General features: G+C 37.5%; 1 protein-coding gene and 1 pseudogene across 1 annotated transcript; both read right to left on the reverse strand.

Annotated features, from left to right (window-relative positions):
* Positions 1-224: 224 nt before the first annotated feature.
* Positions 225-1,211, reverse strand: LOC149172822 (protein DMR6-LIKE OXYGENASE 1 pseudogene; annotated as a pseudogene).
* Positions 1,212-2,558: 1,347 nt separating this feature from the next.
* Positions 2,559-4,320, reverse strand: LOC149172823 (GTP-binding nuclear protein Ran1B-like). Its single transcript, XM_089426478.1, has 7 exons — positions 4,213-4,320; positions 4,047-4,114; positions 3,503-3,580; positions 3,174-3,282; positions 2,907-3,082; positions 2,736-2,816; positions 2,559-2,628 (listed from the first exon to the last, which is right to left on the reverse strand). The coding sequence occupies exons 1-7, from the start codon at positions 4,318-4,320 to the stop codon at positions 2,559-2,561; spliced, it is 690 nt and encodes a 229-aa protein (XP_089282604.1).
* Between the last annotated feature and the right edge of the window lie 19,784 nt (positions 4,321-24,104).

The following is a 24,104-nucleotide window of genomic DNA, read 5'->3' on the forward strand; positions in this document are numbered from 1 at the left end:
GTCTGCGCTTGTGGATCTTCCTTGCCCGAACCTGGAACCCTGAATAGATGAGGGGTTTGTCACTGAACGAAGATCTGAGGGACTCGTTTCGATCCCCACGATAAACAGAGAGCATCCTCTCGTTTGCTCTGGGAATATGAGCGGCCAGACTAGGTATCCGCCACGCCACAGAACCGTCTATCTGATAATGATGACACATGCAGATGTTGAAAGCAAAGGTTGAGTCAAATTGATCCCTGGTCCCAGGCTCTATCTTTAAACTCCAGCTTATCATTTTCTGCCTGTTCCTGAACAACCTCCTTTAACCTGCTCTGCGGTAGCTCATGCCAATTTGATGCCACTTTAATCTCTGTGCTGATAACACCCTGGTTGGCAAGCAAATCAGCCACTTTGTTCGCCGACCTGCGGACATGCTTAAAGCCAACTGTACGGAGGCTTTGAAGGTGGTGTTGGATCCATTGAAATCCTTGATCATTGTTATTTTAACTTCTTTTTCAAAATATTTTTGATCATTGTTGAAAATTAATACTCTGAACAGACTCATCACAAATATTCTTTAACTGATCACTTATCAAAAGCTTATGAGGTTTCTTATGTAGCCTGTGAATTATTTTGATTTTAACCGAGGAAGACTTGCTTATTACTTTTGATAACAAAGGCATTAGCAATGGGTTATACAAAAACCCACTTCCCTTTTCTAAGTACTTGCAAACCACTGACATCACCTTGCATTAGAACAGTGATGCCACCTGTGTTTGAATGGATTCTTAAAGCAAGGGTAACATCTGGGTTTGGGCATGGTGGATAGTAATTTACAAGTAAAAGCTGTCTATGTTCCCCAAAATTATTATTCAAGTAATCAGAATGGCGTCCTAGAGCTTCAGAAATTGCAGCCAACAGCCTTAAACATAGTGCCCTCACCTCCAAAACGTACTTGCCTGCAATTTCCCTGTAACAAAAGCTTCAATATTATATTAACCCAAATGAGTTATGATTGCTACTTTAATGGTTGACATAAGGTTTAATGGCTACCTATAGGCTGCAAGTTTTTTAGGCCAAGAGTCGATGACTTCGTGTAATGGAAAACAAGGGTGTCTCAGATAGTCCCTCCAGTTAAGGGCTTCATCTTTGTGAATATTGAAGCTTGTAGCAAGTTGATCCAGTTGCTTTGGATCCTCTGAATAGAGGCATGCACGATATTCCATCGACATTTCGAAGAATTCTTTGGTGATTCCCACATGTTTTCACACCATCTCTGGTACCCCGTGGTTCAATATCTGATCATATCATGCAGCTTCAACCATATTAATACTGAATTTGAACAGAATTTTTTTTAAGAATTAATGTTCATAATTGAGGTTTTGGATGTTTATTAAGATATATTATGAGATTCAAAAATCGAATCGTAAAATTCAAAATTCAAATCTTCAAAACAGTTTATATTGCAATATCATGAGATTCAAAATTCAAAGCCTCATGAATCCAATCCCTTCCGTAAAAAAAATCATAACTTGGAACATTGGAGATTGAAGGTTGTACCTGGAAAAAGCCATCCTCCTGACATGCACATTGGATTTTTTGTATGACAGTGGTTCTGCTAGGGCCATCCAGGTGTTTTAGATCCACCACTAGAATGCTCTCGCAGAAAGATACCTGAGACATGTTGGGTTGCTCCTGGGGAGGCAAAATATATTTGTTCTGCACCTCAACATTGTTTATTCCATTGCACAGTAGTTTCTCAACACCATTAGCATTGGTCTCAGTGTGAAGATCCATTCTAGAGGACATGCATCTTTCTTTCCTCTTGATGTTATTGCGAATACAATCTTTTTTCCATACAGATGTTGCACGACTTCTAATCGAAGTTAGAAATTGCAAGTTCGCATTGCAGAAATTGCAATCTGTAGAGCCCTGAATGGAAACAGAGGCTATATGTAGGGTCAACCAATAGTTTTTACCACGGAAACATTGACAGTTGCAACAGAAAGTGTCCCGGATGAAAACAATATTGCAAAGGGAGGATTTGGCCTGTATACAAGGTATTAGTGCTTACTTTATAATATCATTTATTCTGATAGTCTAGCAGGTAAACTGTTCATTGTACAAACTTTATGTAAAGCAATTTCAGAGTTAAAATAAATCCTCAGACATAGCTAGAATTTTCAGAGAAAGTTTTGACAACCCATAATATATTACAAGCAACAATCATCACAACTAGCATTTCCCCCAACAGTACACAATGAAAGGTACTTGAGCATTCTTGAAATATTTGAAGAGTACAAAAAGTTCTTGTGCAAAATGTGCAAGAGTATATAACGGAAAACACTGTCTTAGCATATAAAAATAGCTCTATAATGGAGTTGAACTAAGATAGCTTAGCCAACTCCACCAATGGAAACATCTACACAGTACCCAAATCACATATAAAGAGATGGGATAGTGCTATATTAAGCCCCAAACAAATCAAAATTAAATGCCGGAACTCAAGAGCAAACTCCAATGATACAAAACTAATTGAATCCACCAATCCCTAAATATGAAAAAGAATCTTAACAAAGCTATTCAAAAGCATCATCATCGTCATCTGGAAGGGGTTGGGCCATAGTTGCTACAAGTTTTGCCTCGTACCTGATAGCATAAAAGATTGTAAGCCAAAGTTTCAATCTTTTAGAAATGGAACAAATTATTTCAATAAAAGTTAACAAAAAATAATAAGAAAATAGCATTCTACTTACTGCTGTTGGGTTGCAAGGTCTATTTGAACCTCAGGAGGAGCAAGAGCAGGTGACTCCACAAAACGAAGGTTTTGGATCCCTATAAAAATAACCCATTATAGAATCAATGCAAATTTTTTAATATAACATTCATATTAGGGAGCATCAGAAACTAGATTAAAGGCTCACCCTGAGAGCTTCAGTGCCAAGTACAAGAATGGCTTCTCAAAGTTGTAGTTACTTTTTGCAGATATCTCATAGTACTGAAGATTCTTCTTTCTATGAAAAGTAACTTTCTTATCTTTCACTTGCCTATTCTTCACATCAACCTTGTTTCCACAAAGAACAATAGGAATGTTCTCACACACCTTGAAATTCACAAAGATATTTAGTTAATTGGTTCAGGCAGTTGTGCCAGCACACAGTTAAGGAACCTTCATTTCTACTTAGAGATCCAACCCCTCTGCAAAAGAGATACCTGCAAAGATCTCTGTGCCACGTTGGTACATTCTTGTAAGTCAATCGTGTAGTAACATCAAACATGATAACTTCACATTGCCCACGAATACTACAACAAACAAAATCCCAATCAGTAAATAAGAAGGAAAGAAATAAATAGAAGTGGAAAAACACGGAACCCTCGCAAATTCAATCAGGAAAATGCCAACAGAAACAGGAAAATCAAACCAGTATTGATCAAAACAACCAATAACAGAGTGTCTATAAATTCAAAATTATACTAAATTAAAATTCAAATAAATATAAACAGAAAAATACAGAACCCTCACCAATTCAACGAGGAAAATGCCAACAGAAGCAGGAAAAGCAAACCAGTATTGATCAAAACAACCAATAGCACAGTCTGTCTATAAATTCAAAATTAAATTAAATTAAAATTCAAAATAAAGAGACATAAATGAGTAAAATAGAGTGCTGATAAAAAGGAACCAAAAAATGTCTCATAGTTGCTCCATTATCATTGATATTGAGGTTAAAAGGTGTTGCTATCGAGCCCACACTACATACATATCAACATGGGAAAATAGAATTGATAAGTCAAAAGTTCTCTTGGGATCGATCCAAGTTTAAATCCATGTAGGACCCTTTTAAACAAAAAGTTGAAAAGGCACCCCAAAAGCTCAAATGTACAGTTCTCCAATCAACAGGTGTCTACTACACCTGTAGAGGATGACAAAAAACACTACTTTCGTAAAGACCCAAGAGACTTGATTTCAAGTGAAAATCAAAATTAGTTTGGAAAAATATAGAAATGGGAAAATAATCAAACTAATTATTTACGTACCTTAACCACAGTTTGTCATTAAACCTTACCTGACTGAGCTATAAAATTGGGTCAACATTTCATCCTTGGCTTTCTCAACTTGACAAAGCACCACAGCCTGCAAATCATCAAATCATCAATTCAAGTATCATGGACTGAATAAACACTGAGATTTTGTATGGTTGTATTGTGTGCTCATCCACATGGATGTCTTACTTTGGGAACATTTGCAGCAAGACTATTCAGAACAACTTCCACATAACCACGGACTTCTTGAGCCATCATTCTGAGCTCCTCCTCTAGATCTACAGGCCTTCTTACCATGGTTTCCTAGATTATAAACAAGAAAATCAAACTGAGGTTGAATATTAAGTTGGGAAATAAATTTTCTATTCTCATCATTGTATATGGTCATGGTCTCCTAGGCTAAAATGTGTATTGATTCTTAAATTATTTAATAGCAAACATTTTGATTATGTACATCTGCAACTTACGATGGAACTTTATGTGCTTCATTGCCTATATGCAAGTGTTTCAATACAAGCTATAGTTGTTCATGATTATACTTTGGGTTACATAAAGTAGTCTTGGCCTCTGGCCAGCCAAATATTGCCTACCCTCTACCTGATATCTATTTAAGTTTTAACAGTGGAAATAGTTTGTCTTGAAGATCGAAGAAAACTCAAAGGATGTTAGTCCTAGCTGAAAGCAAAGACTAGCAATCTATTTTCATTTTCTGCTAAATAGTTCTCTACCAGAGAAACCAAATTTTTTGGTTACCTGTAATTATTCATAAGTTGAAAAATTGTCCAGCAGCAGAATGACTACTTATCTGCAATATAATTGTCTAGCAGAAAATAATGTGACTAGCATGCATTTGAATGCAGTTTACTAATTTTTTAACCTTAAATAGACATGTGAGTACTCGATAACATAAATAACAAAATAAATATAACATGTCCTCCTACTAACACAAGATGTGAATTGATACTCTATTTCAATTTCTAAGATGAGAAAATTACTTATGAGAATATTTAAGATATCTACACATTCAGACTGAGGTGGAATTCATCGAATGTTTAAGTTCCCTCACTCCCTTTAGAAAACCCAAACAACAATCATTTATCGGTCGCCCGAAGGATGAAAACATAGACCCACAAACAGAAAAGTAAAATATTAAACAATCTACCTAGCTGGTGGGTAGGTGAAGTAGATGATAATTACTACTGAAAACACTATAAGTCCCATCCATCTATTCGATTCCATGATCTCAACATGCCCATGCCCTATCCATTTTTTCTGCCAGAAAAATAAATAAATAAATAAACACCTGAAAAAATAGAAAACCATTGGAATTAGATGTATGAAATCAAATATTGTTAATGATTAACATATAGCATCACAAAATAGATACAACAATGTCAGGTTTCTTGTACAGTCCAATCATAAGGTGCTTTAGAATAACAATTTAACATTTGGTAGAGTAGATGAAATGAGAATACTATGAATAGAAATATCTGCAAACAAAATCCATGAAACATTCTTCTTTCTCATAGCATACCAATAGTCATTCATGGATATGCTCATGATCCCATGATGTGTATCAACTACTATGATTCCTTCTGACATACATACCCCACTCTCAACACTTCTAATTAATGAATATGGTTGGTTAGGACTCTGTGAAACGAATCAGGACCAATTTCTCTAATTAATTTAGATGTAAGGTATCAATCTACATGTACTTGGTCATCTGGAAATAATATATTGATGTGCAAAGCAACTCACAAATCACAACATATCTATTTCATGCCCTGCAAAAACTTGTAAACTCAACCACTGAGATAAAATAATGAAATTAAATAGCATTTTGAACTGTTAAAAATAGAAGGAATGAAGGCCAAATACTATGAAATCCACACAGTCCACCAAGTGAAAAGGCTAGCTGGCCTTGAGCTCCATCTGTGGCTCCAGGAATATCAATCACTATCCTGAGTGAGATCACCAATACAAAAACAAAAATTATTATTTATTCAACTTATTGACCATTATCTTAAAACAACTGTAAATAACCTAGTAGAATCCAGCATACTCCCATTTAATCTAACATAAGAATGTACAAATCTATCTAATCCGTAAGAATATCAGTTCCATTTAATCTAACCTAAAGATAGTATAAATCTATCTAAACCTCGAAAATATCACACCTCAATGCTTAAAAGTCAGTATTTAAAAAAACTAACAAAAAAATCTCGGTTCAAGAGTTTATCACCTTAGGTAAAAACAAATAAAAAAAATAAAACAATTAAAAAAACTAAAAAAGTAAAATAAAACAAATTAACCTCACAATCTAGAAGAGACTAATCTTAAATAAACCTAAAACCAAAAAAGTTTTGACCTAAAATGATTCATCTTAACTTCATGTTATCTTTAAGATGATGAGAACAAAAAAACTACTAAAACAAAAAATATTAACGTAGTAAACTAGAATACATTAATCTTCATCAAACCTATTAAAAAAGAATCTTAATCTGAAAGAATATATCAACTAAAGAAAAAGACAGGAGAAAATAAATAAATAAACCATCTTAACCTAATACACTATGATAGAATTTTCTTAACCATTAAAGTCCACAAAAATCCATGATGTATTAAAGCCAGATGAAAATTAGAGTAGATCCAACTGAACTACGATCTATCCATCAACTAGCTGCAAACCTCAAAGAGATACCAAATTATAAGAAAAACTATGAATAAACTCCCATTACCAATACCAACCAGCATTATATCCATCTTTATCAATCTATTTTTAAGCTGGGTGCAAAGTTCATTGAGATACAAAATTTAAAGAACTACCAAACAAAGCATAAGAAATTGATAAATGAAAATAGCGCAGGCTAACTGGAAACATTGTAAGACATTGATCTGTAAAAGAACAGCCAAATAAAAAGAAGGTACATGATCTAGAGGTTTACTTTTCCATTTCAATCTAGAATAATAAAAACCATTTGCAAAACTGCTATGACAAAAAATAATTTTTGAACTGAATTGGACAGAAAAAACACATCTAAGGATGGCACATGCATTTTTTAGTAGATTTGCAACAACCTCAACTCAACCATATATTAACAGCCAAGTTGGACACTAAATTGGTGTCTAATCCCCCCTTGCTTGTGAGACAAGGGAGCTCATCCACATAGAAATTTAAATGCTAAAGTCTACCATACATGTTAGGGAACCAATCTACTTTTTGTACATTGACGAATCAACCAAATCTGAATCTGAATCTACTAAAAACTTCAAAATATGTATCATAAAAGTATCCTAGGTTTTATTGTCCATTATCCGAAACTTCTTCAGAATCTCAATTGCTTACTTACCCGTGTTCGAGGACCAACTCACCTCAACTCAGCCAAACCTCCAAGACCAAGAAATAATACATGTCAACTTCACTTGCCAGTTTCTTATTGCACCATGGGATAGAGTTTTTAAACTAACTGTTAGGACTAGGTAATCTACATACAACACAAATATAAGCATATAAAATTGATCATAATCAGACAAATAATAAAATTTAGGACCTGCAACAGTCTTAGTGATGCCCATAATCTGTAAGTACTCATAAATCCATGAGTACTAAGCATAGGAGGCTATTTTAGCCCAGAAAGGGACTTCTTCAACTTGCACACATGGGTATCCCATCCTAACAAAGATATTATATTTGAACCCAAGCTGAAACAAAACCATGAATCACTCTTCATGCCACCTGCATCTCTGGCCCTGTCAAAATCCACTAAAGCATGCAGCTGCTCAAAGCACTGTGCTAGTGTGCCCTTTAAGTACCTCGCATACCTCACACCATGGAGCATATTTGTAGCAACCTCAGCTCAACAATATATTAGCAGCCAAGCTGGACACTAAATTGGTGTCTGAGCCCCCCTTGTTTGTGAGACAAGGGATCTCATGCACACAACAATTTGACTACTAAATTCTACCAGATATGTTAGGGAACCTATATACTTTTTTTACGCTGAAGAATCAACCAAATTTGAATATTAATCTACTGATAACTTCAAAATATGTATCATAAAAGTAGCCTATGGTTTATTGTCCATTATCCGAAACTTCTTCAGAATCTCAATTGCTTACTTACCCCTATTCGAGGACCACCTCACCTCAACTCAGCCAAACCTCCAAGACCAAGAAATAACACATGAGGTGTATGTCCTTCATGTCAACTTCACTTGCTAGTTTCTTCTTGCATGATGGGATAGAGTTTTTTTAACTAACTTTTAGGACAATGTCATCTACATACAACAAAAATATAAGCATATCAAATTGATCATAATCAAAAAAATAATACAAGTTAGGACCTCCAACAGTCTTAGTGATGCCCATAATATGTAAGTACTCATCGAAAAAACAAAGTATCTTCAAATTTGTTTTGTTTCACACATAATTAGTTTATGTTTGGACCCTCACAACCTAGTGCACTCCTTAGAAGCTAGAGCGATGCACATTCAAGTTATTAAAATTTAACAAATATCAATCCTTTTTGTCCTCTTTTTGGGAGGTGCTACATTAATTGTGGGTGTGGAATGCTCATCACATTGAACACCCTCCTCATTATTTCTGTCTCCCATTCACTGAAATTCAACAATGGTTTCCTGCCAAGGTTTAGGAATGACTATTCGATGATTTTTTGCAACAAGCAAATCATCATGTGCTTGTATCTCCTCCCCATGCTCACTCCCAGATGTTTCACCTGATTCCTATACACAACACACTTTAACTTGTTATAATAACATTAAAACCTCCAATTGATTTATTGCATTATTCATATAATATTATAAACAAGTAACCTCGGATCCATAACTAGTAATTAATTTTTCCCCTCGATTTATCATGTGTTGGCAAAGATATTGGGAACCATGTAATAAAGCATATTTTAGGTCTTCCTCTGAAGCTTCCTTTTGAAACTGGTGAACCTACATTAACAAAGATAATCATATCTATAAGGTAAAATAACTAATAAGATATAATTAACTCCACGTGACCATGGTTACTTTGCCTAAAATAGAAAATATAATAGATGGAAATATCACTTACCATACCACCACGAATACTATTATATCCACCAGAGCCTAATTTGTGAGATCCAATTTTTAACACCCTAGCTTGGGTTGCTTTTCTTGTATCTCGTAGGCATATCTTAGCTCCTCCTTCTGCAGATGGCCTATAGTTTGGATTTCTGAGGACTTTCCTCTTAAACTTGGCATCTTTAATAAGTTCATCCCACGTCACTTGGTCTGTGATCCAAGCTGGACGTGGATACATCAAGTTTTTTGCTAACTTTGTCCTTAAATTTGACCTCTTTGAGTGCATCTATTTACTTGCAATCTGTAAAATAAGTTCCTTATCAAATCTAGGATTGGAAAATGCTATTACTAAATCTTTAAATAGTTCCTCTCTTTTGGCATTGGCTTGTTTCCTCCAATCCATTTGGATGGTATTTCCAAATAATTGTTCTGCACGACGAAAAATAAAGTGATAAAATTTCAACCTTGTTTCATCCTTCAGAACATTTCCTTCTGAAGTGAGCAAGATTGTAACTTCTTGCATTCCTTTTGTGGTCACCGATGATATTGTTGTAGTCTTGGGGATTGAGGAAGGTTCCCTTATAGATACATTAGGCACTGTGTCACTTACTTCTTGCATTTACAATGAAATTGTGGAACTATTAAGAACCCAACCAAAATATGAAACTATTTTTCATTTCTAAAATAATGATCCTAAACATAACAAATGAAATTATAAAAATAAAATAAAATAATTTTACCTGTTGATCTCTTGCAGGAGCTACACTCTCGAACAATGACATTTCCCATAACTTAATTTGTTCAATTATTTCTTGTCTGATTTGAACATTTGTAGGAATATCTGGTAGGAGCCTTAACATTCTAGTTTGTGAGTCTATAAGATTCCTGAAAGAAACTTGTTTTGGTCCTAGTGGGAGAATGCTGACTTGACCCACATTTGATGTAGAGGGCATGTTATGGGGTTCTAGTCTAGGTGTAGATGGCATAACATGACCCTCTATACCAACAGATTGTATACTTGTTGTAGTCACCCTAGAAACATCCTGCAAGGCACAAATATAAATAATAAGATGGAATAACAGATGAATACTTTTGAAATATGTAACTAGGTTCGATCTTAATAATGACATATCTAATCACAATTCTATGTAATTTATGTAAAAAAAGGAAAAAGAAGATTATTTTTGTTATTACTGAGGAATGGGTTTCATGAACACATGAAGAAGCAAGCCCCATTATAGAATGAAAATATCTCAGAAGACTCATTAAAAGAAGGTCATGAAGGTGGCAAATGATCAATGAAATGTATAGTAAAGTTACAAATAATCATGGCAACCTAAATACTAATCAGTACAGATAGGTGTCCATGAGGTATGTATAATAATTTTCTTTTAAAGGGTCCATCATAAGGTGTAGTAGGGTTGAATTTATGGGTTTATATTTTAAGAAATACCCTAGTATTTAGAAACCTTAATCTTAAGGTATTTGTTCCCTATGATTTGATTTCTAGGGCATGGGATAAAATCTAGAATGACATAAAGGGAAAAGAGCATGATCTAAGGTTTGAATTTAAGAAACCCCAAAAAGGCCTCTTGATTAAATAAAAACCCTAAAAAAGTAACTTGACATCATGTTTTGGAATAATATATTGCTTGGGTTACTTGTTAAAATAGTATTGTATGTACAAGAAGAAAAAAACGGATGGGGTGATCCATTTGAAGGCATGATGTAGCTCTTCGTAACACCTCATAAATCATGGAGTCGTTGTGCAAAAACTTTATTAAATATATGCCCTAGATTTCTCAACAAATAACATAATCAAACTCACATAAATAAATGGTTGAATCTTACATCTTGCATAACATTAGATGTATATGGGGGCATTAATGATCCCTGCATGCCAACATTGGTTGTATTGAGGGGCATAAATGAATCCTGCATGCCAACAAAATGCATGCTTAGTAAAAACACAAATATTAAAAAATATATATAGTGAAATAAGTTAACTAAATGCACAAAAATATTGATCAAGTTTTACCACTATCATTACCTTAGATGTTTTATAAGGTATTATAGGGGTTGGAATGACTTTAGCAATTCCTTACATTCCACAAACATAAATTAGCATAATATAATAAGGAATATAAGATAATTGAACATATAAAAGACAATATTCAAGCTTACCTCATGCATCATCATAGCAGCATCTTTCCCTCGTGCATTTGTTAACATTTCCATAAAAGTAGTGAATATCATTGAATCCCCCATAGTAGCATCGGTAACACCCATGGGTACATTCTTAAAAAAACACATAATAACATAAAAATAAGAAAACCTTGATCAAAAAACCGATAAGAAAATAGAATCGGTAACACCAAATATGTGTTGAGTGAGCATTGAAGATCTGTCCAACACTTTGAGGCAAGCTTATCAGAGTGTTCCAACAAGCATTTAACTAGTCACAAACAAACTTTTGAAGTATCATTTTAAAGTTATTTCTAAAAACAAATCCAACCTCTAACTAAATCAACAACATAAATAATACAAATACCAAAAGCAACATAAATACCTGGTCTGCCATTTTGTATAGAATAATGTAATAGAAATCTACGAAGAAAAGTTTGTGGACACTAGTTAGGATCATTACATAAATAAATGTTGAAATATATGACAACGTGTAAAACCATAAAATTATTCTAAAATATGTTGGTTTAAACTTCTATGCATGTAAGACTAATTTCATTCAGGAGTTCTCTGGATTATATTACAAAGGGTAATGCATTGTCTTAAATTGTTGTCTCATAATGCAAAGTAATCTCTATAGAATATCTCCTTGTTGCCTATAAACATTACTTCACTATCTCATTGTAGCCACAATCAACTCCGAACCAGACCTTGCTTGCCTCAAAACCCCAGACCATACCTCAAGATGATTTGCTGCCACATAAAAACCTTAGGGGTGATTCGTTGTCACAAACAATCCCTTATAGGTGGTTCGCTGCCACAATTGATACCTCAGGGATGATCTGTTGTCATCAACAATGCCCCAGAGGTATCTTTCTATCTCAGAATTGCTTCATAGACATATTTCTGCCACAGTGAAGCCTCAAATTTAATGTGCTACTATAGATAATGCCTTAGAGATTGGCCAATGCCTTAGATAATGTCTCAGGGATGATTCACTACCCAAATAATGCCTCAAGATAGTTTGCTGCCACAATTAGTGTCTATTCGATCATTTATATAACAACATTCAGAAGTTGGATTAAAGTGAGAGATTTTAGAAAATTAAATGAAAGTTTGGTTGGTTGACTCTCTGCAATTATGGATTGAAACCAACGAGGTTCCATATATGGTGCTCAAAAAATAAACAGTGTTCCTAACAAACAAGCATCATTTTGTATATAAAATATTTAAATAAATTATCACCAGTTTATATTAAACTGTGAAATCAACATTTGAAAAGCAATGCATATGAAGCATATTAAGCATGCATGGAAACTACTAATCAAAGTCCAAAGAATTATTATGGTAGATGAAGTGAGATGGTGTGCTTCCTTAGAAGAGCGCCAATATGCAATAAAGAACCCTAAAATATGCTTGGAAAATGAAAAGACATAAAATAATGTAGAACACTGGTGGTAGAGAGGGTATAAAAACTCAGAATTATGTTTAACCCTCCAATATAGTTAACCACACATGGAATAAGTGAATTCAAATGAATGACAATGTAGTGAATGCCCATGAGCTCTGGTTTCATCAATTCATGAGTAAATGTTGGTGTGGGATTAAACCAAATAATTTCAATTTCATGCCTCATACTTCTCAAAGACCCAAGCTACAAATATCATGGCTTGGTATTATACCTATGCACAGATTTGTGGAGATTTGAGATGTTCACAGGAGACTCAATCATATTTCCATAAAGCCCCTCTAGAACCTATTTCATGCTAACGAATTAGAGTCTAGTGCCAAACACATGATCACATATCCAAGCAAAAGATCATCCCAGTGCATCTCCTAGAATGGTGGATATCAAGTGACTCAATGTGGCCATTTATTGCATAGAAGTTGAAATATATAAAAATGATCCAATGGGGTGTGCATTTTCGTAAAAGAATGACCTCATTTCTCAAAAAACACACGAAAGGAACTAGGATTGTTACAATGTTGTATGTTGGGTTAGGGTGCAACACTATCATGTTATAAGACACAATTGCATATAAAAGGTTATACTCCATGGGATACATAAAGAAAATTCCTTTTCTTGTCTTAATTAGAAAGGAGACAGTTTTTCATTGACAAGAAAGAATTGTTATTTAGAAAGGAGGCATCATCCAATGAAGTTCGAGATGGTGAAGAATGCACCATACAGTACATTTCAGCTACTTCTGTTCAGGAAAATCCCATCTCACTTGTTAATAATGAAACTCACGAGTATGGGTTTAAGAATTCAGATGCAATTGAAAGATATCAAGATCATGTAGTTGAAAAAGAAGAGCAAATTGAACAGGTTTACAAAAGTGAAACTCACGATGATGAAGAACGAAAATCACATAAGAATTATAATAGTAGCCAAAATGATGGTTGTCCCATGTTGTCTAATGCAGTTTCTTTGAAATTTGGAGATCATCAACTGATTCATTCATCATACAATGAACCTCAAGAAGCTTATGAGAATATTTGAGTTTCAGATGTTGGTCTGCAACCTCATAACTCAGTTATTGAGGATGAAGTTCATGAAGACAAATTTCATTATTCAGAGTCCAGACAATGACAAACAGTTTTATGGCCTTGATGAATTGTATGGTTCGAAAGTGGATAGTGTCTCTAGTATGTATGAGCCAATGCCTAGTGTTTCCCAACATACAGGTGAGTCATCTCATTACAAGGTTGATTGGATTCATGTCTACACACAAATAGAGTGTGATACTTCAAAGTTGAAATTAAGTTGTTCATGTAATTATAAAGAAACAGAACTAGACACGGCTCAGGAAATTGTTGATAATAATCCCCAATGCCTACATCTATACCATGAAAATAATCCCAATTCCTACAACTATACCAATGAATACAGCTACGCAAGGAAAATAATACCAATGCCAACATCTTTGCAAGGGAAATACATCAAATTGAAAGGAAAATACTTGTGGAAAATAAACCCTTTGCTGTCTTCCTTGAAACTTCTAGCTCAGCTTCGAGTTCCTTTGCAAAATAACAGTGAAAGATGCCCCAACATATGAAAACTAAAACAATCTAGCACCAAAAAAAAATTTCGGCCTTTACACCAAAAAAGTTTCAGTCATTTTAGCTATCTTGTTTCCATTTTAAGATGGCCTAGCCCAATGTTTCCTATTGTTTCCTGCCCATGTCTCCCACTTTTCATAAGAATTAGGGTCTTAATATCCATCTCCCACCACCCACGAATAAATGAGTATGCACTCTACTGTCGTTGGGCCCCATGCCCTTAATGCTCATCACAGAAACCCTAGTCTCGTGGCTCTCAAACGTTGGTGTTTGTTTGTCTTTGCATTTTCTTGACAAACACTCCATTGCAATGGGGCAAACGAGGAGGAAGGTTTGATTGTAGAAGCAAAGGTGTTGGTTCATTGTAGTGTGGAGGAAGGTTTGGTTGATGAAGTTGCAACACCATTTTCTAGTGGATTTGTGATGGAAAGTCATGGCAGGAATCATGCAGGGAATGGAGTAGTTTCACCAGGCCCACTATTGGATTCCGTTCCATAAATTTCTCCCAAAAGCGCAATTTCTTGTGTCATCTAGAGAATCCATTTGGAAAAAATCGAGGGGATTCTCTAGCCATCTCTTAGCACAACAGAAACAAAGTGACATTGGTGTGGCACTATCACCATCTTCGTGAATCTGCAAACATATTTCAATCTTTTTCGTTCCTTTGTTCCTTGCAGAAACCCTCTTTGTTCCTTGCAGAAACCCTCTCTATTCCTTGAAACCCTCTATCTTTTTCGTTCCTTTGTTCCTTGCAGAAACCCTCTCTGTTCCTTGAAACCCTCTATCTTTTTCGTTCCTCTGTTCCTTGCAGAAACCCTCTCTGTTCCTTGAAACCCTCTATGTTCTTGCAATTGTCAGGCCATAACTAGTATGTGAGGTGCTAAAAAAGATCTAACCAATTTAGAATCATACCATGCACCAAGAAAAACAGAAAGGGAAAGGCCATACGCCAGACTAAAGATGGCCACACGTAGCTACAAGGATAAAAACTGAGATCCACTCGTCTAGACAGGAAACATTAATGGTAGACTAAGACCAAAATGATGTTATGAACCATGAAGACATTTTACCTGAAAAACAAAAGACACGCGTAGGGTAGTTGGACATATGGAATGACATGCGCAGAGACATGGGTCGTAGCCATAAATCAAATGTAGAGAGATATTCCGCATTCAAAGCCATGCACCGAGAGATGGTTCAAGGCATAATGCCTCGCAAAGAGCAACAAAGTTCTCATGTACTTGTGCTTCAACTTCGATTTTCACTCAAACAACTTTATCCATCATTGCGAGCCACTGAAATCATACAATTTGGCTGTGTACACATGTTGTCTAAGATAGCATTAACCGATAAACACTTAATTAAATAAGTTTATTTAACAACTATATATTAGTAAATAAATAAATAAATGAATATTTATGTTTATAAATAAATAAATAGGAATAAATAAATAAAAATTTAACCAATATAATAATAAAACCCCTTTACCTTTCCTTAATGATTTACTAAGTTAATTTGTCAACCATAGAATAATATGTAATAAAAATAAAATAGAATAATATTCTTAGTATTAAATAAATTAATTTAATAACCGAAGGAAATCTTTCTTTACTTATCCCTAGTATATAAATCAATAAAGAATTAAATATATTAATAACCATAGAATAATATATGAATAATTTTTTTCTTTAATTTAACATATTTTTATTTTGGAGTCAAGAGGGTTCTGAAACGAGCGCTCTACTGCCGCCACCGCCTGCACACATTAGGTCTGAACCAATCTTTAGCTGCTTGGGATGGCCCCTCCGGAGGCTTTGCCAGAGGAGGCAGCTCACCAACACGCCTTCTCTACCCTGATCAAGTCCATGCCTCCTTAGCGAGCTCACCCTTCGTTCTCAAAGTTCGTGAAAAAACTTGATGGGTTACAGGAAGTTTCTCTCCCTCCAACTTTGCCCAGAATGGCTGCTCTTGCCTTGGCAGAAAAAGGACTTATTGGGCAATTTACAGGACTTTGTCCCTCTCCAAAAACAGTCCAGAGGTGGGTGGAAAGCAATTGGACAGACAAAATACAAGGGAAAATCTCTATAAGATTTTGTGGAAAGGGATATTTTACATTTCATTTTGAGACAAAGGAAGACAAGGATTTAATCTTCCGTAATGGGCCTTATTTCATGGATTCCAGAGGTTTATATTTAAACAAATGGACTTCGGATTTTGACCCAGAGCTTGATATTCCTAATGCGGTCCCTGTTTGGGTCCGGCTTCCTCACCTCCCCTTGCATTGCTGGGGAGACGAATCTGTGCGTGCTATTGGGAATGCTATTGGGAAATACATTGATCGGAGTGAACCGAAAGATAACATGCAGGCCTGTGCCCGCATCTGTGTAGAAGTTGATTTGGGTAAAGGCCTACCAGAAGCCATCAAGCTCAAGGTTGACGACTAGATGCACATTCAGCAGCTTGACTATGAACAGATCCCCTTCAAGTGCAAGGTATGTCATGAGTACGGTCACTTTGCTAATCGTTGCACTAAACTTTCTAATGTAGAAAATAATCCACAAGAAGAGCAATGGGAAACTGTTAAAAAGAAAAAGATAGCCCCTAATCCTAAACCATCCCATGAAGCAGGTCCTTCCTCTCGACCTCCCCCAATTTCCCCTCCCTCTTCTCCCCCACCTTCATTTCCTCCCCCTTCTTCCCCACAACCTCCCCTATCTTCTGATCACTAGCTGGATCCCCTTACCTCTTCTCCCTCTTCCAATCCCTTTCACATCCTCTCTCTTCCTGAGGAATCCCCTCCCTTGATTCAATCTGATCCTACCTCTTCTCCCCTTCCCCAGGTCATTTCCTCTTCCCTCCTGTCTGATCCTCCCCCCCTCAGAATCACCAGAAGCAATTATAAGGAGCATGGATGCATTCTAGACAATCAAAAGAAGCCTGGAAGAAAGTCTGCCAAACAGCACAGGGATGAAAATGTGCAAAAAGACATAGCAATGGGCCTCCAGAACCCCATTGAATCATATATTCAAGGACCAATAAACAAAGACATAGAAATCAAGGACAAGGGAGGGAGAGCAACTCCTCACACCTCTCACCTGAAATGATTAAAATCCTCTCATGGAACAATAGGGGACTAGGGCACCCCTCCAAATCAAATGCCTTAAAAGATCTTATTAACCAAGAGAAACTAACCATTGTTTTACTCCAAGAAACAAAGCAGAGACAACCAAAGATGAACAAGATTATTGAACAACATAAGCGCTACAAAGGATGTATATGTGATTCGAGAGGAGTCTCAGGAGGAATTGCTACACTTTGGCTTCAAGATGAATGGAGTAGCACAACAGAAATAGTAGAACAACATTGTGTCAAGATTGTATTGCAGAATATTATCAGCAGTCAACAGATAGTAATTTACAATGTTTATGTCCCGAATCATTACAGGGATAAAGAAGTTTGCTGGGACTCTCTCAGAAATAATATAACAGAAGAAAACAACAGCAAAATCATTTTAGGTGGTGACTTAAACCTCATTTTACATGCTAATGAAAAACGTGGAGGCAGCTTCCACCCAGATCCTTTTAGAAATCAGTTGGAAAATGTTATGCAACATGGTGATCTTGTCGATATCATTCCAAAGAATCGCAAATACACTTGGAGTAATTGCAGATTGGGGAGAAATAATATTATGGGAAGGCTCGACCGAATCCTGGTAAATGTATCCCTTCTCTCCACCTTTTCAGCTATCAACGCTTCCATCCTTTCTTTTGTTGCTTCAGACCATTATCCCACTGCTTTAACCCTTGAATCTCTCTGCCCCGTGGGCCCTCTCCCTTTTAAATACAGTCCTTTATGGAATGACATTGAAGCAACCAAAGTGGTGGTCCAACAAACTTGGTGCCAACATGTCAAAGGATCTCCAAGTTTTATTTGGGAAGCACACTTAGAAATGTAGATAATGCTCTCAAGAATTGGGCAAAAACCAAATATAAAGAGCCAGAAGCAAAGAAAAGAGAAGTGAAAGCCAAAATTGAAGAACTTCACTATGCACTAGAAAAGCAAGAATATTATCAGGCTGAAAAAAATCAAGAAGAAAATCTTTATAGTCAACTATACAGTATCAAAGGAGAAGAGGAAGAAAAATGGCGAATTAAATCAAGGTAGACTTGGTTGAAGAGTGGAGATAGGAACACATCTTTTTCTCATAAGCAAGCCATTGTTCGACAAATCAGAAATAATATAACAACTATCACAGATAATACAGGCACTCAACACAATGATCAAACTGCCATCAAAAACGTTGCCTCAGAACATTTTAAAGAGCTTCTGACTGAATCATGGGAGGATGAAAACTACACTGACTTCCTACAGCATTTGCCAAAAAAGATTGTAGAAAAAGCAAATGAAAGGTTGATAGAGGAAATAAAAGAAGAAGAAATCAAGGAAGCAATTTGGGGCCTCTAGCCAGACAAGGCACCAAGGCCGGACGACTTTCCTATTTGTTTTTATAGGGAGTATTGGGAAATGATAAAAAAGGACCTCATCAAATACTTTAAATGGATTTAGAGGAAAAATAAATTAGGAGGCTACACAAATTCAACACATCTGGCCCTCATTCCAAAGGAGAACCGACCTTCAAATTTCTCCCATTTCCGGCCCATATCCTTATGTAATTCTTCCTACAAAATTTTCACAAAAATTCTTGCTTCCTGTCTCAAACCTCTATTGCCTATGTTAATCTCTGAAAACCAAGGTGGCTTTATGACAAATAGGCATATTTCAGATTCTATTCTCTTAGTCCAAGAAGCCATTCACTCAAGCCATTCTAGAAATGAAAAGGGCTTCATCCTGAAATTGGACTTGGCAAACGCTTTTGACAGGGTTAAACACTCCTTTCTATTTGCTGTTCTTCAAAAAATGGGCTTCTCATCCTTCTTTATTGATCTCATAAGAGCCTGTATCTCTGGCCCTTCGATAGCTCCCCTTATCAATGGCAGACCCGGCCTGCCTTTCAATCTTCAAGAGGATTAAGGAAGGGTTGTCCTTTGTCCCCCTACCTTTTCCTTTTAATGGCTGAGTCCTTCAGTTGCGCCCTTGACCATAAGCGGTAGACAAGCCTCATCATTGGAATCAAATTTTAAGATGGAGTGAAAAACATCAATACGAGAGACCAAAAACCACAAAAAGTGAGACGAATCCACCTAGGAGGCAAAGACCTTTGCATGAGGCCACATGTTAGGCTGGTGGTTCCTCTGGAGCTGGCTCTTCCTCAATCCAGCAGGCAAACTGTTACCAATCATAATCCTCTTCAGATGCGCCGTGACCTTGAACAGTTGGAGCATCTACAGTTCCTTCAGCATCCATCTGTTGCTTACCAGCATCCCCAGCTTTATCTTTGTCATGCAGAGCCTTACTGCTTTCACCTTGCTGCTTGTTGTTGATCCCATAACTACCTGTCTCTTCCCTGTTTTGCTTGTTCCCACGACGGGACAAAGTAGCTTGCGTCGCAGACTCTTCCTTTGAAAGAAATTTTGATGATAGCAGTGATTGTAGGCCTGTTTAGTGAATTGTAGAAACAAAATTGTGTGCTATGAGGGCCAGAAAGAGGAGGAAGTGGGAGATCCACAGTGTGGATAGCATTGCCCCTCCAACCTCTCCCACTTCAGGTATTCGGGTAGCTATGAGTGGGGTTAATGAGTGAGTTGGGCAATTCAGTAGTTGAGTCTGGGGAGTCAGAGGTGGAACTGGTAGAAGCTCGCGAGCAGTTAAAACCTCCACGCGAACCTCCATGCCTACTGTGCATGTGGTGCTTGAGGTGAGCCATGGCTGAATTGACATTGGAAGAATTGGAATGAAGGCAACAATGAGCGGGAGCAGGGGTGGGCGAACCACAATCAAGAAGACAATGATGGGAATTCGAAAATGAAAACCATTACCAAAATCCTGACAAGGGAGAATTAGGCAGTGACTGCCTGTAGCAATTCTGAAACACGGTTCAGCCGCTTGTGGAGGACAAACGCCATGGAGAAGCGGACGAGTAACAAAATGGTTTGCAGGGGCCATGGTGTTGAAGGAGGTGAACTCGTCACAGCTTTCGAAGTCAATAAATTTCACCTGCAAGGTGTTTTTAATCCATCTATGGTGAGCTCTTAGGACGAATCACTTAGCCAGATGCCTTCGCAACCCACCGGTGATCCGTCTTGTCATTTAAATGTCGTTGTTGACACCTGCATCGGGGTGCGTTTCCTCTGCATTTTCCCTTTCCTTTTTCACTAAATCATTGAAATCCTGCAATTGATGAGTGTTGGCTATAGTGCTAAGAGCTCCTACATGAAGAGTCTTACCACTTTCAACGCCAATGTTTTCTAGGAGGTCTACTACTTTGTTACCATTCCGACGAGTGTGCCTGATGGTAACTGCTCTATGAATGAGTAGCCATTCTTCAATCTATTCCAGCCTTTCTTCCAATCTCCAACTGCTACCCACTTTATGTGCTGGAGTTCCCTGTAAGATCTGGTTGATCATGTTAATTAAGATCTGAGGGTCGCCTTCAATTATGAGTGGGAAGAATCTATTGTTCTGAGCCAGGAGAAGTCCTTCCCAAATTCCTTCTAATTCGACTGAGTTGTTTGTATCCCAACCTATTGACCCCATGAATGTTTGGAGAACACTGCCCTTGTGATTTCTAAATATTCCCCCAAATCCTGCTTTACCTAGATTTCCCTTTGATGCTCCATCAAAGTTGAGCAGTACCATGTGTGGTGGGGGTGGAGTCCATTTATCAGGTGTATCTCTAGAGGGAGGGATTTTCCTTAGGTGTACTTTCTCATGGTTCCATTGAAGGTTCCAGTTCATCCATATATTTTGTTCCTATGGTGTGGATGGGAAATCATCATCAAACCACGTTTGGAGCATCAAGGTTTCTCATATGTTTTGACATATATTGATCCATAGAACTTCTATGGGAGAGGAATGGTCTTTGATGATGCAGCTATTTCTCTCTCTCAAGATTGTCCACATGAAGAAACCTGGTATTAGCTTCCATAAGGCGTTTAAGATTTTGCTTTTATAAGGGTGAGGTGTCGAAGAACGAATAGTGCTGGTTGAATTCTCCTTATTTCGCCCATCTCTTTGAAATATGAAGCTAACCTTCTCCCAAAGTCGGGTTGCTAACAGACATGAGTTTAGGAGATGTTCCTTAGTTTCTTCTGCCTATTTACAATTTGGGCAGATGGAAGGTCCGTGAAAATTCTGTTTCCTTAGATTATCCCAAGTAAGGATTCTATTTTGGCACAGCAACCAGAGAAAGGCGGAGATTTTTGGCCAAATTGGTGGTTCCCAAACTTTGTGCTAGAGGCTATCCTTGACAGTATGGTCCCTTAGTATTATATGATATGCTTCTAGGGAAGTGAAGGTACCTCTCGTTTCATAACCCCAACTAATGATGTCTTTCTTATCTGATTGGCGAATTTTCTTGTTTGAGAGTTCCGTATCCAAGCTATCTTTGATGGATTGCATGGCTTACCCAAGAATGAGGTTTGAGCATAACCATTGCCTGTAACCTTGGTTGTGAACTTCCTCCCAAAGTTTATTTACTTTGATCGTCGATTGCTCTACCCAATCTTGAAGCTGGTGGGGCGTGAGTAGGTCATTCAATTTTGTTGGAGCTTGTACATTTTTGTGCCTTCTGGTGGTGTGAAATTTCTCCATGTCTCTGTTATCAGGTTATGAAAATCAGGGTGATTCAGCCAAAAGACTTCAAAGTGAAAGGGCCTGCGAACATTGTCTCTCGGAATTTGCCAATGAAGCCTAATAGGCCAATGGTCTGAGCCAGAGAGTGGCAATAGAGGCCAAGAGATCCCCGCCAAAATGTATTGCGTTATCAGAGATCAGGAATCTGTCTAACCGAGATGCAATTTGGTGGGCATCTGCATGCTTGTTTTTCCAAGTATAAACTCCATTGTTGAATTCCATATCTATAAGCCTATTGTTATGAACGTAGTTCTTGAAGTGCGTGCTTTCACAGTCCAGCTTGATCCTTCCTCCTATTTTTTCCTCCAATCTTGTAATCATGTTGAAGTTCCCTCTGGTGATCCAAAGTGGGTGGGATCTTTCTGAGTTGATCTGATTTAGGGTGTTCAGTGTGTCCACATTGTTTGTTGCCTCCTGGGGGAAGTAGACATTAGTTAAGTGTCCATGAACATTTGTCCCTATTAAATGAAACTTGGCTTGAATAAAGTGCTTACTGGCATGTATGTTGGTAAGTGTTATAGCTCTATCATCCCAAACGATGGCTAGCCCTCCTGAGGCTCCCATGGCTTCCAACACCACTTCATTACTTCCTGGCCATGCTTCTGCAAGGATCTGATCCAACGTTGTGGAATTACACTTGGTCTCCCACAAGAAGAGAATTTGAGGCTTTTCCTGTTGTAGAATGTTTTTTATTAATCGTCCCCTCCCCGGGTTGTTGAGCCCTAAGATGTTCCATGAGATGAGCTTCATGATTCATGATTGGGAAGGGGATTATAGTATTTGGTGAGCTTGGAGTATCTTCTAGATTCCACCAGCATCTCCCCTATGCAGATGGTTCTCTGAAGATCGGTTTTCCGTCCTCGTTTCTTGTTGTCTTTGAAGATATTTCTTCCATCCCACTGACTACCAGTTTGGACGCCTAATGATCTTTGCTTCTGTTCTCTTGAGAGAATTAATTCTAAGTTCTCTAGCTGTTGCCTAGGAATTTTGTCATATTCCTTTTTCTTACAAGCCTGTTCAAGTCCCAGTATATCTAGATCTCCGATGTCGAAGCTCTCTAGTTCCTCTTCCATGTGCTGTACTATTTGCTACTCTACCTTTGTATCATCTACAATCGTGAGCTACATCTGAGTGCTATCTACCTCCATACCTTGATCAGTCCTTTTCTGCATGTTACTGGGAGAGGGCATTTTGGTGTCCGCAGGTTGCTTAGAAGTGAGGGCTTTCTTTGAGCTTGATGTAGCAGAATGGGCAGAAGTCTTAGGAATGGCTTCAGGTTGTTTCTGATTATCTAAAATATGAACCTCCGGCTGGAGCAGGCTTTCAAAGCTGTTGCTTGATGAAGGCAAGGAAGTGCTAGTGACAGGTTTTTTGACTGAGGTAGAGGACTTTTTATGGGTCTTTTTGTGACTGGGAACTTTTGTGAACCCATCTGAGTCGGATTTGTCCATTGAAGGGGTGGTCATGGATTTCATATTGGAGGGACAGTCTCGGAATAAATGGCCTAGGACGTGGCATTTTCGATAGCGGAATGGTACATGCTCGTCATATATTGTTTGTAACCATTCATAATCATCATTGTAGAGGCTTACCGCATCCGGGAGAGCTTTTCTGAGGTGCATGTATACACAGATCCGCGCATAGGAGGTGTATCGCTTCAGCTTTTTCTCCTCTACCACTTTGATGAATTCGCCTAAACCATTCCCAATGTCTCGCAAAGAGTCTTCGTCCCAATACTCCAGACGGAGAGAATAAAGGCGCAACCACACCGGGGCCTAGCTCAGATCTTCTTTGTCCGGGTTACGGTGCTCCATCCATCCTCGTAGGTATAGCCCTACTGCATCGAAGAAAGATGGTCCTCCATGCAATACCCTGTTTCGGTCCTCCAGACAATTGAAAATGGTAGTAAAGAAGCCCTTAGGCCCTAACTGTAGTGTTATGTGCCCTTTTGGCTTCCATTTGGCTACGATCTAGCCATGCAAAGCTTTCTCCGTTGGCCAAAGGCCTATT

The sequence above is a fragment of the Pinus tabuliformis genome, chromosome 4_2 (assembly GCF_031772625.1).
Source record: "Pinus tabuliformis cultivar Carrire ecotype Pingquan chromosome 4_2, CPIR1, whole genome shotgun sequence".
In the NCBI taxonomy this organism is placed as follows: Eukaryota; Viridiplantae; Streptophyta; class Pinopsida; order Pinales; family Pinaceae; genus Pinus; species Pinus tabuliformis.